Source organism: Lethenteron reissneri, chromosome 29 (assembly GCF_015708825.2).
Source record: "Lethenteron reissneri isolate LAM-NWPU_2019-01 chromosome 29, ASM1570882v1, whole genome shotgun sequence".
In the NCBI taxonomy this organism is placed as follows: domain Eukaryota; kingdom Metazoa; phylum Chordata; class Hyperoartia; order Petromyzontiformes; family Petromyzontidae; genus Lethenteron; species Lethenteron reissneri.
The window spans coordinates 13605392-13624488 of record NC_083807.1 but is presented as its reverse complement, the minus strand read 5'-3'; the positions used below and the strand labels follow the sequence as shown (position 1 = coordinate 13624488).

Sequence of the window (19097 nt, the reverse complement as noted above, 5' to 3'; positions counted from 1 at the left end):
GTCGGCCACGGCGTGCCCCCCACCCCCCACGGCACCACGAGAGCTGCGGCGTCGCCAAATCGCTCGCCTCGCTCCCCATGCCGCCACAAGCCGATCGAGCAGCTACAGAAGCAGAAGAAGACGCAGCAGCAGCAGCTGCGGCAGCAGCTACGGCAGCAGCAGTAGCAGCTACAGCTGCAGCAGCAGCTGCAGCTGCTGCAGCTGCTGCAGCAGCTGCAGCTACAGCAGCTGTAGCTGCAGCTGTAGCTGCAGCTACAGCAGCTGTAGCTGCAGCAGCAGCAGCTGCAGCTACAGCTGCAGCAGGAGTAGCTGTAGCGGTGTCCGGGTGGCACCAGCTGTGCTCACGAGGCGTCGTGGGGGGGGGGGGGCGGCGGCGTTCGTCGTCGAAGCCGCTAAGAGGCGCGGGGGGGGGGGAGCTTTGCCGCTGCCACTGCACCCGGGACACCCGCAGATTTGCAATAACGCGGCCCCCCCAGCCCCCCCCCTCCCTCGTCAGCCCCCCCCCACCACCACCCCCCTCGTCAGCCCCCCCCCTCGTCAGCCCCCCCACCACCCCCCTACCTCGTCAGCCTCCCCCCCCCGTCAGCCCCCCCCACCACCACCCCCCTCGTCAGCCCCCCCCCAGCCCCCCCCCCTCCCTCGTCAGCCTTCCCCCTCCCTCGTCAGCCCCCCCCCCCTCGTCAGCCCCCCCACCACCCCCCTCCCTCGTCAGCCCCCCTCCCTCCCTCGTCAGCCCCCCCCACCACCACCCCCCTCGTCAGCCCCCCCCCAGCCCCCCCCTCCCTCGTCAGCCCTCCCCCTCCCTCGTCAGCCCCCCCCCCTCGTCAGCCCCCCCACCACCCCCCTCCCTCGTCAGCCCCCCCCACCACCACCCCCCTCGTCAGCCCCCCCCCCTCCCTCGTCAGCCCCCCCCCCCTCGTCAGCCCCCCCCCCCTCGTCAGCCCCCCTCCCTCCCTCGTCAGCCCCCCCCACCACCACCCCCCTCGTCAGCCCCCCCCCCTCCCTCGTCAGCCCCCCCCCCTCGTCAGCCCCCCCCCCCTCGTCAGCCCCCCTCCCTCCCTCGTCAGCCCCCCCCACCACCACCCCCCTCGTCAGCCCCCCCCCCTCCCTCGTCAGCCCCCCCCCCTCCCTCGTCAGCCCCCCCCCCCCTCCCTCGTCAGCCCCCCCCCCCTCGTCAGCCCCCCCCCTCGTCAGCCCCCCCCCCTCGTCAGCCCCCCCCCTCGTCAGCCCCCCCCTCGTCAGCCCCCCCCCCACCCCCCCCTCAGCCCCCCCCCACCCCCCCCTCAGCCCCCCCCCCCAGTGCCTAGGAAGCTCTGGGGCGGTAACGGCGAAATATTCCACGCAGCCCGCGATTTGAAATTTGAATTCGGCTGGGCGTCATTACAGCGTGCGATCATTATTGGTACAGTAGCAGTGCCACCACCAGGACCACCACGACCACCACCACCACCAGGACCACTGTATTTGGTTCTGCGTCTGTTTCGGTGCGAGGTGGTAACGATGGGGCAGATTTTCGTGGAAGAACGAGAGCGGAATGCTCGTCTCATTCTACAGATGTGCTGCATGGGTGCGTACCCCGCCGCCTTGAGCGCCGCCGGCTCGCCTCGCTCTCTGTGTGTGTCGTGTGTGTGTACTGTGTGTATACTGTGTGTCATGTGTCATGTGTATACTGTGTGTACTGTGTGTTGTGTGCCTTGTGTCCTGTGTGTGTCATGTGTATACTGTGTCATGTGTCCTGTGTGTGTCATGTGTGTGTTGTGTGTCGTGTGCTGTGTGTGTACTGTGTGTCATGTGTGTGTGTACTGTGTGTGTTGTGTGTATACTGTGTTTTGTGTGTACTGTGTTGTGTGTACTGTGTGTGTGTTGTGTAGTGTATATACTGTGTGTATTGTGTACTGTGTGTATATACTGTGTACTGTGTGTGCTGTGTGTGTCGTGTGCTGTGTGTGTACTGTGTGTGTCGTGTGTATATTGTGTGTACTGTGTGTGTTGTGTAGTGTATATACTGTGTGTATTGTGTACTGTGTATTGTGTACTGTGTGTATTGTGTACTGTGTGTATATACTGTGTGCTGTGTGTGTACTGTGTGTATATACTGTGTGCTGTGTGCTGTGTGTGTACTGTGTATATACTGTGTGTGTACTATGTGCTGTGTGTATCGTGTGTACTGTTTATATACTGTGTGTGCTGTGTGTGTACTGTGTGTATATACTGTGTACTGTGTGTATTGTGTGCTGTGTGTGTATATACTGTGTGCTGTGTGTGTGCTGTGTGTGTACTGTGTGTGTACTGTGTGTATTGTGTGCTGTGTGTGTACTGTGTATATACTGTGTACTGTGTGTGTACTGTGTGTATATACTGTGTACTGTGTGTATATACTGTGTACTGTGTGTATATACTGTGTACTGTGTGCGTACTGTGTGTATATACTGTGTACTGTGTGTATATACTGTGTGTGCTGTGTGTGTACTGTGTGTGTACTGTGTGTGTGTACTGTGTGTGTACTGTGTGTGTGTACTGTGTGTGTACTGTGTGTGTGTACTGTGTATATACTGTGTGCTGTGTGTATATACTGTGTACTGTGTGTGCTGTGTGTGTACTGTGTGTACGGTGTGTGTGTACTGTGTGTGTGTACTGTGTATATACTGTGTGCTGTGTGTATATACTGTGTACTGTGTGTGCTGTGTGTGTACTGTGTGTACGGTGTGTGTGTACTGTGTGTACTGTGTGTACTGTGTGTGCTGTGTGTGTGTACTGTGTGTGTACTGTGTGTACTGTGTGTGTGCTGTGTGTGTGTACTGTGTGTGTCGTGTGCTCGCGGGCCCCGTTGTGGCGCGAAATCGTCTCCGCCGTCATCCCCACCGCGCCGAGCCGCACGACGTCGCAGCCTTTGTTGGTGTCCCCACCCGCTGCAGCGGCAATGCTGAGATATACACACACAGATACACACAGATATATACACAGATATACATATACACAGATATACATATACACAGATATACATATACACAGATATACATATACACAGATATAAAGAGCAGTTTGTAGGCATGAGATCGCCGCGATTGTCCTACGACGATTGCAAAACCCGCAGTGGCTTTTTGTCGAGGGCGCCAAAAAGCCACAGACTTTGTGTCTCTCTACAGCCAGAGACTTTGTGTCTCTCTACAGCCAGAGACTTTGTGTCTCTCTACAGCCAGAGACTTTGTGTCTCTCTACAGCCAGAGACTTTGTGTCTCTCTACAGCCAGAGACTTTGTGTCTCTCTACAGCCAGAGACTTTGTGTCTCTCTACAGCCAGAGACTTTGTGTCTCTCTACAGCCAGAGACTTTGTGTCTCTCTACAGCCAGAGACTTTGTGTCTCTCTACAGCCAGAGACTTTGTGTCTCTCTACAGCCAGAGACTTTGTGTCTCTCTACAGCCAGAGACTTTGTGTCTCTCTACAGCCAGAGACTTTGTGTCTCTCTACAGCCAGAGACTTTGTGTCTCTCTACAGCCAGAGACTTTGTGTCTCTCTACAGCCAGAGACTTTGTGTCTCTCTACAGCCAGAGACTTTGTGTCTCTCTACAGCCAGAGACTTTGTGTCTCTCTACAGCCAGAGACTGTGTGTCTCATGCAGACAGAGACTTTGTGTCTCTCTACAGCCAGAGACTTTGTGTCTCTCTACAGCCAGAGACTTTGTGTCTCTCTACAGCCAGAGACTTTGTGTCTCTCTACAGCCAGAGACTTTGTGTCTCATGCAGACAGAGACTTTGTGTCTCATGCAGACAGAGACTTTGTGTCTCTCTACAGCCAGAGACTTTGTGTCTCTCTACAGCCAGAGACTTTGTGTCTCTCTACAGCCAGAGACTTTGTGTCTCTCTACAGCCAGAGACTTTGTGTCTCATGCAGACAGAGACTTTGTGTCTCATGCAGACAGAGACTTTGTGTCTCAGAGACTTTGTGTCTCTCTACAGCCAGAGACTTTGTGTCTCTCTACAGCCAGAGACTTTGTGTCTCATGCAGACAGAGACTTTGTGTCTCATGCAGACAGAGACTTTGTGTCTCAGAGACTTTGTGTCTCTCTACAGCCAGAGACTTTGTGTCTCTCTACAGCCAGAGACTTTGTGTCTCATGCAGACAGAGACTTTGTGTCTCATGCAGACAGAGACTTTGTGTCTCAGAGACTTTGTGTCTCTCTACAGCCAGAGACTTTGTGTCTCAGAGACTTTGTGTCTCTCTACAGCCAGAGACTTTGTGTCTCATGCAGACAGAGACTTTGTGTCTCATGCAGACAGAGACTGTGTCTCAGAGACTTTGTGTCTCTCTACAGCCAGAGACTTTGTGTCTCTCTACAGCCAGAGACGTTGTGTCTAATGCAGACAGAGACTTTGTGTCTCATGCAGACAGAGACTTTGTGTCTCAGAGACTTTGTGTCTCTCTACAGCCAGAGACTTTGTGTCTCTCTACAGCCAGAGACTTTGTGTCTCATGCAGACAGAGACTTTGTGTCTCATGCAGACAGAGACTTTGTGTCTCAGAGACTTTGTGTCTCTCTACAGCCAGAGACTTTGTGTCTCAGAGACTTTGTGTCTCTCTACAGCCAGAGACTTTGTGTCTCATGCAGACAGAGACTTTGTGTCTCATGCAGACAGAGACTTTGTGTCTCAGAGACTTTGTGTCTCTCTACAGCCAGAGACTTTGTGTCTCTCTACAGCCAGAGACGTTGTGTCTCATGCAGACAGAGACTTTGTGTCTCATGCAGACAGAGACTTTGTGTCTCAGAGACTTTGTGTCTCTCTACAGCCAGAGACTTTGTGTCTCAGAGACTTTGTGTCTCTCTACAGCCAGAGACTTTGTGTCTCATGCAGACAGAGACTTTGTGTCTCATGCAGACAGAGACTTTGTGTCTCAGAGACTTTGTGTCTCTCTACAGCCAGAGACTTTGTGTCTCAGAGACTTTGTGTCTCTCTACAGCCAGAGACTTTGTGTATCATGCAGACAGAGACTTTGTGTCTCAGAGACTTTGTGTCTCTCTACAGACAGAGACTTTGTGTCTCTCTACAGCCAGAGACTTTGTGTCTCAGAGACTTTGTGTCTCTCTACAGCCAGAGACTTTGTGTCTCATGCAGACAGAGACTTTGTGTCTCAGAGACTTTGTGTCTCTCTACAGCCAGAGACTTTGTGTCTCTCTACAGCCAGAGACTTTGTGTCTCTCTACAGCCAGAGACTTTGTGTCTCAGAGACTTTGTGTCTCTCTACAGCCAGAGACTTTGTGTCTCTCTACAGCCAGAGACTTTGTGTCTCTCTACAGCCAGAGACTTTGTGTCTCTCTACAGCCAGAGACTTTGTGTCTCATGCAGACAGAGACTTTGTGTCTCATGCAGACAGAGACTTTGTGTCTCAGAGACTTTGTGTCTCTCTACAGCCAGAGACTTTGTGTCTCTCTACAGCCAGAGACTTTGTGTCTCATGCAGACAGAGACTTTGTGTCTCATGCAGACAGAGACTTTGTGTCTCAGAGACTTTGTGTCTCTCTACAGCCAGAGACTTTGTGTCTCTCTACAGCCAGAGACTTTGTGTCTCATGCAGACAGAGACTTTGTGTCTCATGCAGACAGAGACTTTGTGTCTCAGAGACTTTGTGTCTCTCTACAGCCAGAGACTTTGTGTCTCAGAGACTTTGTGTCTCTCTACAGCCAGAGACTTTGTGTCTCATGCAGACAGAGACTTTGTGTCTCATGCAGACAGAGACTTTGTGTCTCAGAGACTTTGTGTCTCTCTACAGCCAGAGACTTTGTGTCTCTCTACAGCCAGAGACGTTGTGTCTAATGCAGACAGAGACTTTGTGTCTCATGCAGACAGAGACTTTGTGTCTCAGAGACTTTGTGTCTCTCTACAGCCAGAGACTTTGTGTCTCTCTACAGCCAGAGACTTTGTGTCTCATGCAGACAGAGACTTTGTGTCTCATGCAGACAGAGACTTTGTGTCTCAGAGACTTTGTGTCTCTCTACAGCCAGAGACTTTGTGTCTCAGAGACTTTGTGTCTCTCTACAGCCAGAGACTTTGTGTCTCATGCAGACAGAGACTTTGTGTCTCATGCAGACAGAGACTTTGTGTCTCAGAGACTTTGTGTCTCTCTACAGCCAGAGACTTTGTGTCTCTCTACAGCCAGAGACGTTGTGTCTCATGCAGACAGAGACTTTGTGTCTCATGCAGACAGAGACTTTGTGTCTCAGAGACTTTGTGTCTCTCTACAGCCAGAGACTTTGTGTCTCAGAGACTTTGTGTCTCTCTACAGCCAGAGACTTTGGTGTCTCATGCAGACAGAGACTTTGTGTCTCATGCAGACAGAGACTTTGTGTCTCAGAGACTTTGTGTCTCTCTACAGCCAGAGACTTTGTGTCTCAGAGACTTTGTGTCTCTCTACAGCCAGAGACTTTGTGTATCATGCAGACAGAGACTTTGTGTCTCAGAGACTTTGTGTCTCTCTACAGACAGAGACTTTGTGTCTCTCTACAGCCAGAGACTTTGTGTCTCAGAGACTTTGTGTCTCTCTACAGCCAGAGACTTTGTGTCTCATGCAGACAGAGACTTTGTGTCTCAGAGACTTTGTGTCTCTCTACAGCCAGAGACTTTGTGTCTCTCTACAGCCAGAGACTTTGTGTCTCTCTACAGCCAGAGACTTTGTGTCTCAGAGACTTTGTGTCTCTCTACAGCCAGAGACTTTGTGTCTCATGCAGACAGAGACTTTGTGTCTCTCTACAGCCAGAGACTTTGTGTCTCATGCAGACAGAGACTTTGTGTCTCTCTACAGCCAGAGACTTTGTGTCTCAGAGACTTTGTGTCTCATGCAGACAGAGACTTTGTGTCTCTCTACAGCCAGAGACTTTGTGTCTCAGAGACTTTGTGTCTCTACAGCCAGAGACTTTGTGTCTCATGCAGACAGAGACTTTGTGTCTCATGCAGACAGAGACTTTGTGTCTCTCTACAACCAGATACTTTGTGTCTCAGAGACTTTGTGTCTCATGCAGACAGAGACTTTGTGTCTCTCTACAGCCAGAGACGTTGTGTCTCAGAGACTTTGTGTCTCATGCAGACAGAGACTTTGTGTCTCTCTACAGCCAGCGACGTTGTGTCTCAGAGACGTTGTGTCTCATGCAGACAGAGACTTTGTGTCTCTCTACAGCCAGAGACTTTGTCTCTCTACAGACAGAGACTTTGTGTCTCAGAGACTTTGTGTCTCATGCAGACAGAGACTTTGTGTCTCTCTACAGCCAGAGACGTTGTGTCTCAGAGACTTTGTGTCTCATGCAGACAGAGACTTTGTGTCTCTCTACAGCCAGCGACGTTGTGTCTCAGAGACGTTGTGTCTCATGCAGACAGAGACTTTGTGTCTCTCTACAGCCAGAGACTTTGTCTCTCTACAGACAGAGACTTTGTGTCTCAGAGACTTTGTGTCTCATGCAGACAGAGACTTTGTGTCTCTCTACAGCCAGAGACGTTGTGTCTCAGAGACTTTGTGTCTCATGCAGACAGAGACTTTGTGTCTCTCTACAGCCAGAGACTTTGTTTCTCTACAGACAGAGACTTTGTGTCTCAGAGACTTTGTGTCTCATGCAGACAGAGACTTTGTGTCTCTCTACAGCCAGAGACTTTGTGTCTCTCTACAGCCAGAGACTTTGTGTCTCATGCAGACAGAGACTTTGTGTCTCTCTACAGCCAGAGACTTTGTGTCTCAGAGACTTTGTGTCTCTCTACAGCCAGAGACTTTGTGTCTCATGCAGACAGAGACTTTGTGTCTCTCTACAGCCAGAGACTTTGTGTCTCAGAGACTTTGTGTCTCAGAGACTTTGTGTCTCATGCAGACAGAGACTTTGTGTCTCAGAGACTTTGTGTCTCTCTACAGCCAGAGACTTTGTGTCTCTCTACAGCCAGAGACTGTGTCTCAGAGACTTTGTGTCTCTCTACAGCCAGAGACTTTGTGTCTCATGCAGACAGAGACTTTGTGTCTCATGCAGACAGAGACTTTGTGTCTCTCTACAACCAGAGACTTTGTGTCTCAGAGACTTTGTGTCTCATGCAGACAGAGACTTTGTGTCTCTCTACAGCCAGAGACGTTGTGTCTCAGAGACTTTGTGTCTCATGCAGACAGAGACTTTGTGTCTCTCTACAGCCAGAGACGTTGTGTCTCAGAGACGTTGTGTCTCATGCAGACAGAGACTTTGTGTCTCTCTACAGCCAGAGACTTTGTCTCTCTACAGACAGAGACTTTGTGTCTCAGAGACTTTGTGTCTCATGCAGACAGAGACTTTGTGTCTCTCTACAGCCAGAGACGTTGTGTCTCAGAGACTTTGTGTCTCATGCAGACAGAGACTTTGTGTCTCTCTACAGCCAGAGACGTTGTGTCTCATGCAGACAGAGACTTTGTGTCTCTCTACAGCCAGAGACTTTGTGTCTCAGAGACTTTGTGTCTCATGCAGACAGAGACTTTGTGTCTCTCTACAGCCAGAGACTTTGTGTCTCAGAGACGTTGTGTCTCATGCAGACAGAGACTTTGTCTCTCTACAGACAGAGACTTTGTGTCTCAGAGACTTTGTCTCAGACAGAGACTTTGTGTCTCATGCCCCATTGTGCCCGGGGGTGGCTACAAAATTAAAAACAAAACAAAATTGCGGTTCAATTCGAGCGCTCCGCGAGCATCTCTGGGCAGGCAGTCGCTTGTCACTGCTCGAGAGAGAATGCGTGGAGGTTGTTTTTGGCCTACTCTTCCGTCTCGGATCGGACGTCAATTGCGCCCAGCTGAATACGCATTGCACGAGCTGATACTGCGCGCTCCAAACGTGCTCGTGTGAAGGCGATTTCGTATAAAACATCATCGAGGCGACCTCGAAAACACGAAGAACGCATTCTCGCCTCGCCACCGCGTCCAGAATGTGTCCGAAAGGGCCCCCCGAAGTTGGCGTTGCCGAATGCTTCAACGTGCAGCCCCCCCCCCCACTCCAAGCAGCTTTGCCGCGTGTGCGTGGCGACAGATGGCTGAGCCATTACAAGGGCATCATCCTGCCCCTGCCACTGGGGCGTGCGTGTGTAGGGTGGTGGGCCACTACGCGTCTGTCTGTGTGAAGTCTTTTCATATTGCTGGATGGTGTGAGATCAACTTACGCCTCGTCGGGAACGCACGAGACTGTTTCCGACACAGTGCTGGGTACAGTGTCCCCGCAACGTGCCCACACACACACACCGCACCACGTGTTGTTGGATGGTGTGCACGCAGCGAGATGTTGCGGTTTCGGGGCTCGCAACTCGTAATCGGAAGGGCGAGAGTTCAAGTCGTGGTCGGCACAAATGTGTTACACGTTTCGGGTTGTCGTGCGGAGAGACTGGCTCCTGTCATGGGAATGTGGAGTTTGTACCGCTGGCGGAGTGGTGCCAATGAAGATGAGCAGTAGCCCACGCTTGCTTGAGGGTGACTTTCATTGACATTTAACGTAAAGGTGTGGCTTTAGAATGGGGCTGGTGCATTGTCATTGTAATGCGATGACGGATATAATAATGCCCTTTACCCAGAGAAGGTGCTGCGTTAGGGTGTTTGGCCAAAGCGGCATATGGAAGGAAACGGGAGCGACCAGAGGAACCCCAAGCATACAAGGGGGTAACACTCAAAACTCTCAATATCCATTATTCTACTGAGATCTCTGTCCCTTAACAGCCCAAACCTATTGACGCCTGTTATTCTCAGTCCCACCCAAATACTATCCAGCACTTGACATCTGATGAGTTCAGGCTCATTTAGAATTATTTGGTCGTATATAAGGGGATGATAATCAGTGCTCCGCACAGATGGATTCAACAATTAAATGTTTGTACTTTCATCTCCTGGCCACCTTGAAGCTCAGCAGGTTTTGGGAATTTCACAAATCTGCGTGATCCACTGACCTTATCCTCCAAAGCCCTGGATCACACGTGTGTGCCACCATGCCTAGCTGGTGCCCTTTGCAGGTAAATGTGTAAAGTATTGTAATGTAATATGTGTAGTATGTGTCTCCCTGTTAAAATACTTCAATGGGTTTACACTGAGTTAAAAATACTATCAATGTTATGACTGTTAAAAAGCATGTTTTACACAGCGTAAATGTATGCGTATACTTTCGTGTGTGCACTGATTATTATAATTAACTGCTATGACACATTGATCAGAAACAGGGACATTACAAAAGCTCAAAACTGCAGAAAGTGCCATTGAGACATGCGTGCTTAGAATGACACTGAGGGACAGAAAGATGATCACATGGGTCACAGGTTAAAATCAGTATTTTAACTATTAACACAAGTAAGTTGGCTGTAAGAGATGGCCAAGAATAATGATGGAGTGCCAGCCAAGGGAGGGGACAGGTCTGAAAGTTCGTTCACGTGGTGGTGGAGTGATGAAATAATGTCCTTTGCAGGACCTCGATAGACTGTAAAACCTCGCGAGACCGCGATGAATGGTGACACCTTGGGGAGTCCTGCATCCAGCGGTCCATTGATCATGGCTGATGATGATCATGAAAATGAATGAGGCAGGAATGCATCGATGGATATGGTGTCGGTCGTAATTACGAAGGTCATCATAGTCGTCATTGTTATTAGCGGTGTCACAATTCACCCCCTCCCTCCGCCCGATAACCCTGACAACTTTAAATAGTGATTCGGGATTACAACGATGCATCAATGATTCAATTCAAATTGATTATTCCTCTCACCATACTTGTGTGACATCACGTATGATAATTTATTGTTTACAAAGCATACACATCATGGGTTAATGATAGATTTAGTCGAATAGAGCGAACAAACCTGGACAAATGCGAAACAATATATAAGGGTAAAACTGAGACGACAAAATGAGAGATTTATGAATGGAATCGCAACTACAAATCATGACAATCGCATCTGATTTTTGGGTTTAGTTTGTTGTCCTTCTCCCGCATCTCCGATGAGCTCGGTTGGCTACATACGGTGCGAAAAGAAGTTAACCATATGAATCGCTGTGGTTGGGGGTAAATAATGACATACCAGGCATTGACACCATACCCTTGACAATTGTGAGAGGTTGTCGAGAGGAGAGTAGTGCACTGGCAGTAACATTGTTGTATCGGGTTTCGTTACTCTGGTTTGGCAGATGAACGAGACAGGGTGCAAAAGAAAACGTTCACCAAATGGATTAACAACCACTTACAGCAGGTGAGTGCTGGTGAACTGTAGAACACATCAATAACGTTATTTATAATTACAATTCCTTACCCATGATAAGCCTCACTGAGTCTCAAGGTAATTTTTTTAGGATAGCAATGCATTAAAATGTTTGGCCAATTCCATCCATTGGTGTTTGACAGCAACCGTGCTACGTGGAGAAAAGGCTCCACAGATAGATTTAAGTAATCCATTCCTTTCCTGACATCTACCTGCTACCTTGCAGCCCAAGCCTTTAACGCCTCATATTCCCAGGCAGTCGCCCATCAAAATACTAAACAGGGTCAAAGCTGCGTTGCTTCTTAGACCTGCTTTGTGTACGACAGCACTTGTATCCTGCAGAAACATTCCAACGCAAGAATGTCCTACCCTACCCATAGAAAGCATTGTATTACTCTCAGTGGGCATTACGTAGCGTACACTATTATTATCGTGGCTCTTAGTTGTGATTGTCACGGGGGCTTTGACGCCGGGAGCACCACCGCTCATAGTGGCGAGATGTTAACTCCCTCGCCTGGTATGCAGTAAGTTGTGGGTTCGATGCGGACCCTGACACCTGCTGTATATTTGGAGTTTGTATATTCTCCCCGCCGATTTTTCTCCGGGTCCTCCAGTTTTTCCCTCCAAATTTACAAACATGCATTAAGAGTATTTGGCTTAAATTTCGATTTAAAGCTTTCGTGACTGCAGGATTCATATTCTTGGTTCTTTCGGTAAAGTCACGTAGAAGGGAAATAATAAAATTATAAAAATAATAAAATACAATTCTCACGATGTTTCGGCCACAACACAAGCAGCCGTCCTCAGGTGAAGAACAGAGCTGTCGGAAAGACAGCGTCCCAATGTATTTGGCTTCTATAAATGTTCACATGATACGTCACATCGTTGAATTATAATTTGTTATAGCCAGGTCACTTCTGAAAATGAGCCATATCGCTCAGTGGGGCCTTAATTGGTAAAATAAAAATGGCGTTCTTAGCTCACAGTGTGGATCCTGCGCTGTGCCATGCTGCAGGTGCGCGTGAACATTGGAGACCTGTACGAGGACCTGCGCGATGGACAGGCACTCATCTCGCTGCTGGAATCCTTGTCTGGAGACTGCATTGTACGTGCGATCGGTCCTTTCTGCACAGCGGTGGCATACTGAACCCTCCGGATAATAAGATGGACACTTTATTTTTTAACCTGCAATTGAAAGCAAAAGTCGAGGGGTGCGTCTCGTTAATACGGTAGTTGTGTGTGTGCGTATGTGAGACCAGATTTGTGTGACTTTCACTGACACTGGGAACAACTTTGGGGTGCCTTACAATCTGGAGTGGATGGTAGCTATCGAGTGTGCGGGCGGCGCAGCTACACCAGGGCTCACGGGCCGGAGAGAACGCCGGGGATATGGAGAGGGGGGGATGCCAAGAGGCTGGGTGGGGGGGCATTGCAGTACTTGTAGCAGGGCCCAAGTCAACCACGTGTGTTTAAACACGTAGGAGTAGGCTTTCGCGACCAATATTGTCCATATTAAAGGTTTGTTTTGGGTTAGATCACGTTAATATTAAATGCGTCGTTAACCCACCACCCGACACAGCCAATTAGTCAAGTTTGTCACGTAAACAAAATGTCGCAATTAGTTTCTACTTCAGCGCACCGGATTGTTGAGTACGATGTTTAAATGTAAATCCAACCACTTCTGCTGCACAGCGTCTCTCTCGCCATGCCGATCTTGCCGCTCCAAGAGATTGAAGCGACCGCTGCTGAAACTAGCTCCTCTTCGATGTCGGCGATTTAAGAAAAAAAACATCCAAAGAGGATTTTGCTGCTCAATTGAGTATGGGACAGTGCTCGTCTGTTGTTCAAAACACCCCGAGCTAGTCATGGACATTTCACATTCGGGTGGTAAGCCAGATAACTGAGTGAGGAGCAGCAGAGTGTATTGCTGTGATATCTCCTTGTGAGGTGGACAGTCTGCTTGATGAGAGAGGGAGATCCTCAATGCAATGGAGGCAGTCAGTCTGCTAGACGGGAGAGGGAGACGCTCAATGGCAATCCGCGTTTCTTTCGCAGATTCGAGAGAAGGGGCGGCTGCGTGTTCACCACGTGCAGAACATCCAGATCGCACTCAACTACCTGCAGCACCAGCAGGTGAGCGAGGCAGCCTGTGTTGGTCATGGAGGTTGTGTGGACATACTTCACCACGCTGGTCGGTGAGGGTTATTTTAAGTTATCTGCGCAAAAAAAACCCTTTCTGACAGCACATTTTGCTCCCATACTAGATATAAAATGACACAAATGTGTCGGCTTGGAAATGTTATGAAAAGGTCAAAATGGTTTTTGCTCAGTTGAGTGTAGGGCGACAATTGTCTCCTGTTTACAGCACTGTGTGAGTAGTGGACATTCCACATTGCTGTGGCAAGGAAGTTGAGTCTTTCTATTAGACAACCACTGTTGACCTCCCCCTCAACCTGGAATTGAACTCACAACCTTCCCGATTGCGAACCGAACGTTCAGCCTCTGTTGGCTAAATATCATGAATGCAACACAGTAATATAATTATCACACGGATTTTGAATGTAAGCAGTATTGTTAATAGTGTGAACATGTATTGACATGATAGCAATCTCCATTGTTGATTGAAATATATATATATATACCTGCTATCTCTATAAGATGAACCCGATAAGCTCATTGCTGACACAATTGACTTCTTTGGAGATTTTACAAGAAAAATATACCTTTGGGATTAAATTAGAACACTTTATTAATGTAATAGTCTAACAAATTAACTGCATTCGTGCATCTGACAATTGTCAGCTTTGAAAGGAGTTGAAAGCAACAGATGTAGATTTGTCCTTTAAAAAAAATTCAAGTTTATCTAAAAACAGGTGAATTTAATCTATTTTATGGTCCTAAAATATTCTTAATTTTAGAACTTTCGTGACTGCAGGAATTATTATTTGGTTCTTTCGGTTAAGTCACGTCTAAAGATAAAATAATAAATTAAATTAAATAATAGAATACGACGTTTCGATTGCAACACAAGCAATCATCATCAGGTATAATGAAATAGCGACATAAAATCTAACCAGAAAACTATAGACAGACATATTAGCAGACAGATATCACCAAGATACATAGAGAGAGCAACACAGGTGTAGTGACATAAGAAGGGAGGGGCTGCTGGGGGCTCTGGGATCCCAGGCGAGTCCAGACGCTTAAGCCTCTGGGCGCCAGGCGCTGGGTTCCCAGGGGGTCCAGACGCTTAAGCCTCTGGGCGCCAGGCGTTGAGTTCCCAGGCGCTTAATCCCCTGGGCGCCGCCAACGGGGGGGGGCTGTGTGTGCTCTGTGAGATGTCTGGTGGCGCACACGGCCCCACCCCTCGTTGAACCAGGCATAAAAGGAGAGCTCCCTGGACGATCGGGGCCCAGTTGTAACTCAAGACCCAAGACCCACGACCAGCCATCTGAAGACCCTGGGATGCTGTGAGAGCCAGTGGTGGGACTCTGGAACTCCCGACTCTACGACCTTGTGAGGGCGAGCGTAGCCAGAGTAGAGTATCTAGAGTATCTAGGCTGTGTAGCTAGGCTGTGTACCTAGGCTGTAACAGAGTATCAGGACTGTTGGAGTGTTGTATTGTAATAAAGAAGTTACATCTACAAGTGTCTCCGGAACCCGTTACATTTGGCGTCAGAGGTGGCAATGGAGACAAGAAGTAAGCCACGTACCTTCAGTCCTGACGGCGATGAAGAGGAACAGGCAGCGATGGGGCGGCCAACGCCGGCCGACAGCGACGCTGTATCGCCGGCCGACAACAACGCTGCACCGCCGGCTGAGCAGCTGTCTGCTCCGCCGACCGTCCCCTTTCCAGCGTCGGGAGCAGAGATGGAGGAGGCGCTGCTTCGCCTCGCAGAGCTGCTCTGCGCCACCGCCTCCCTCCTGGGCGAGCTGCGGTGCTCGCGGCCGATGGCGGGAGGGAGAGAGGAGGCGCGGCGCTCGCCCGAGCCCGCCGCCGCCATTCCCCCCACGGATGTGAGGGGTACTTCCGGGTGTGTCGTCACTTCCACCAGAGGAGCAGTGACCGCTGGGAGCGACGTCACTTCCGGGCCCAGCGTGGGCCAACCCGACGACGCCGCGTCATCAGCGCTGCGTCCCTCACCGCCGGGTGACAGCTGTTTGCAACCTAGCATACCGCGTCATCAGCGCTGCGACCGGACAGTGAGGGCGCCATTCTTACTGTAACCAGCGCCGGGGCCGGCACATGGACCGACCCGCTGCTCGCCGCCTGTGCTGCTCTGGCCTAAGGTTGGAGGTCGGGAGACCAGGCCCCTCACACTTCGTACATTTACGCGCTCCGGATTAATGATTTTTTTGTTGACATTTTCTTCGTTGTCGTCTCGGAGTCGTGACTGTTGTTGGGTAAACTGTGTGGAGCTTCGCCCGTGAGTGTTGTCAATGTGTGTGCGAAACTTTGCTTGTGATTGTTAACAATGTATGGTTTATATTGAGCTTTGTTCGTGATTGTTAATGTATAGCTTGTGCTGTCATTGTTAACGATGTATATACTGTATGGGGCATTTATCTTGAGATGGTGACATGCTGCCAAGGATTGGAATTGTCATGCTGGCTCTCAAATATCTTAGGGTGCAGATCCTGACCAGGATGTCCCAGCGGGTGTTGCGTGTCTAACACGAGAGTTGTGGTCCCGTCATGCTATGGCTGACGGCTTGACCTGACAGCCCGGAGATAGAGACACTCCGTGGCATGTCTAGCCTAATGGGCTGTGTGCTCACATGGCTCGGAGAGTGTGGTCCCGTCATGCTATGGCTGACGGCTTGACCTGACAGCCCGGAGATTGAAACACTCCGTGGCATGTCTAGCCTAGTGGGCTGTGCGCTCACAGGGCTCGGAGAGTGTGGTCCCGTCATGGAATAGCTGACGGCTTGACCTGACGGCCCGGAGGTTGAGACCCTCCGTGGTACGTCTAGAGCAGTAGGCTCGCCCTGACGGCCCGGAGATTGAAACACTCCGAGGCGCGTTGAAACAGTGGGCTGGAGATTCGTGGTGTTCAGGTGTAGTTGTCCCGTTACGTTGGGACTGTATCCCTCAGTTGTTAGGGTGCATGTTGTGCAGGGAGTGAACAATGGGTCGTCTCAGATCGGTCGGTACAGCTATATGCTGCGATGCGAGTCTTGGAGAGAGGTTGGGTCTCAGATCGGTCGGTACAGCTATATGCTGCGATGCGAGTCTTGGAGATTGTTGCGGGCAAAAATCGTTGATTATGCGGCACGTTTTCTTAAAAAATGCGATGGAATATGCGGGATATTTATGCAATTTTATGCGATTAAATTGCGGGAACTTGCAAAAATTGCAGGAACTTGCAAAAATTGCGGGAACTTGCAAAAACTGCGGTTTGATGAAAAAGAGAAAAAAAAGTGATTCCCCCAACACCCTAATAACTAGGCTACTACTTTAATGTAAAGAGTCATTTCTTATTACTTCCTATGATAAGCAAGCATACTACATCACAGAAAGTGCTGGGAATATTTAAGTTCTCATCTTGTTTTATTTCAGGCCTTAACAAACAGATGGCTCAAACTTACAAAACATTGAGTCGAACAAGTTCTGTAGCTTTACAAAATGAATATGCTACAACTTCTGTAAAAATGAATAAATAAAATATTAAAAAATAAAATGTGTGCTTCCTGTTTTACAGAGGTAGCTATACAAAACAGACATCTTCTGTTAAAATAAGTGTTTTCAGTGCACAGTAACGTAAGCAATACAGTAACAGTACAGTCTTACAGTAATGTAAATTTACATACTACTAACAATAAAGTGCAATCTTACAACTGTAAAGTTGCATAAACTCCTGAATAAAACTAACTATGTAGCCTCTAACACTGGCCAATCATTTACCATCCTCATCCTCCATCCCCTCTCCCTCAGTGTCCATCTCCTCCCCCTCCACCATCTCCTCCCTCTCAAATGCGACTTTTTGCAACGAAAATGCGGGGATTATGAAATCATGCAAGCCCGCATATTTTGCGCGCGGAAATCTGCAATTTATGCGGCAAAAGTGCGGCGTATTTGAAAAAACGCGCCCCCCGCATAAATATGCGGACTTTGGCTGATTTTGCGTGGAATCTTGCGATCGCATAATCGCGTTTTTCTGGAGGGACTGAGCTATATGCTGCGATGCGAGTCTTGGAAGGGAGACTGGGTTGAAGTCCCCCCCGATATGGCCGACGTGCGCGGTTTTAGGATGGAGACGCCACGTTGGAAAGGCGGGGGGTGCAAATGGTTGACATGTAATGTCGGTGGTGGTCCTCATTGAGGGCTGCTGGGACGCAAGCACGGGATGCCTTGGAGATGCGGTTCACGTGTGCGGCCACCATTTATGGACAGGAGCAGGCAGATTTATTTTGGTTGTCATGTAAATTTTATATATATTTAAAAATGTAGATACTGGAGCAGCCCTGAAGTGCGACTTCTTTGCCCAGTACATGGGTTGGCCCTGAAGTACGACTTCTCGACCCGGGATGTAGACAGACGTCCGGATACGTGTGTGTAGAGGGATGCTCGACATGTTGGTCTTCGCCTTCTCTCCACCTGACTGATGGGAGGCTGGCAGAGTGGTGTGGATCCCTGCCATCCATGCGGTGGTTGTGTGATTTCGGTTCGATTACCGGTGTTGGTTGTGCATCCAACGCGTCGGAATCTGTATATTTGTTGTTGTTAATTCCCCGCTTTCTATGCGGATCCCGAGGAGGGCTAGGTGTGCCGCGGGTCGTTTGTTCACGTGTCATTGCTTCACCTTTTTGTTGATTGATGCTTGTGTAATAAAGGACTCGACCACGAAGTCTGGCTTGGTGTCCTTTATTCGGTTCTTCCTCGCAACCCACACGGCTGTCCTTCTATACGCCTTCCGCACTGATACTGATACTGCTGTTTACCCCGTCACGCCAACAGCTCCTCTGTTGGTCTCCCGTTGTTCTCGTAACCTTCCAGCAGCCTCGCCGCTGTTACCCTCACGCAGCCCCCACTGGCTGCACTCGCTGCTGTTTCTCTTCTCGTCGCTCTCGTAGCCTCTCACACACAGCCTCGCCGGCTGTGTTCACCGCAGCTCCTCAACCACCCTCTCTCCAGCAGCCACACTGCTGTCTTCTCTCGCAGCTCCGCTGGCTGCTCCCTTAGCTGGCCACCGCTGGCTGCCGGTGCCACTCTTCCTGGCTTCGCCCAACGTGGCCTTACTCTTGTCCAGTCTCTCACTCTCCTCCTCCTCTTCCGGTCTCATCCCTTAAGAACCTTAACCTTGCTCCCACGTCACCTAACTCCACCTCTCCGTGACGTCACATCCGGGAGGTCGCCCGCGCCCGCATTACACCACCCTCCCCTGTGGAGAAAAACCCAGCCGACCTCGGCTGAACAACACCAACAGTAATGCGGGCGAAACCGACCCTAACACACCAAAGGACACCAAGCATGCAATATAACAGTAAGAACAATCAACACAACTCAATAATCAAGTAACGTAGCAGAAGCAGGCAATAAATACACAGTAAGAGCAATAACGCAACGTAACAATCAACGAAACACAAGGGATTTAGAACGTGTGCGGGTCGCTGGCCCGTCCCGGACGGTCGGCGGCCCATCTGCGGAACGGGAACGTGATGGAGTTTGAGGAGTGACAGGGTGAAATCCCCCTGTCGCTGTTGGAAGTCCACCAACGTCCCGTGTCCCTGAAGGATCAGTCTCGGGCGTGTCCCGCGGATGTGTCTGCAGCGGGGTCGGAAGGGCTGCAGGGCTCGAAGTTCCCGCAGATCTGGCAGGCACCCTCCGAGCAGGGCGCCTCGTCCCCTCTGGTGTCAAGGCCGGCCTGCCTGGAACAGGTATGACA

The 19097-nt window shown here is 49.9% G+C and overlaps 1 protein-coding gene across 1 annotated transcript in view; it reads left to right on the top strand.

Moving 5' to 3' along the window:
• The first annotated feature begins 1328 nt into the window (after positions 1 to 1328).
• Positions 1329 to 19097, top strand: part of LOC133349276 (dystonin-like) — a 123202-nt gene continuing 105433 nt past the window's right edge. The window contains exons 1-4 of the mRNA XM_061562640.1: positions 1329 to 1567; positions 11142 to 11203; positions 12228 to 12317; positions 13268 to 13345. Of these exons, the coding sequence (XP_061418624.1) occupies positions 1501 to 1567; positions 11142 to 11203; positions 12228 to 12317; positions 13268 to 13345 (297 nt within the window). The 5' untranslated portion in view covers positions 1329 to 1500. The remainder of the gene's footprint in view (positions 1568 to 11141; positions 11204 to 12227; positions 12318 to 13267; positions 13346 to 19097) is intronic.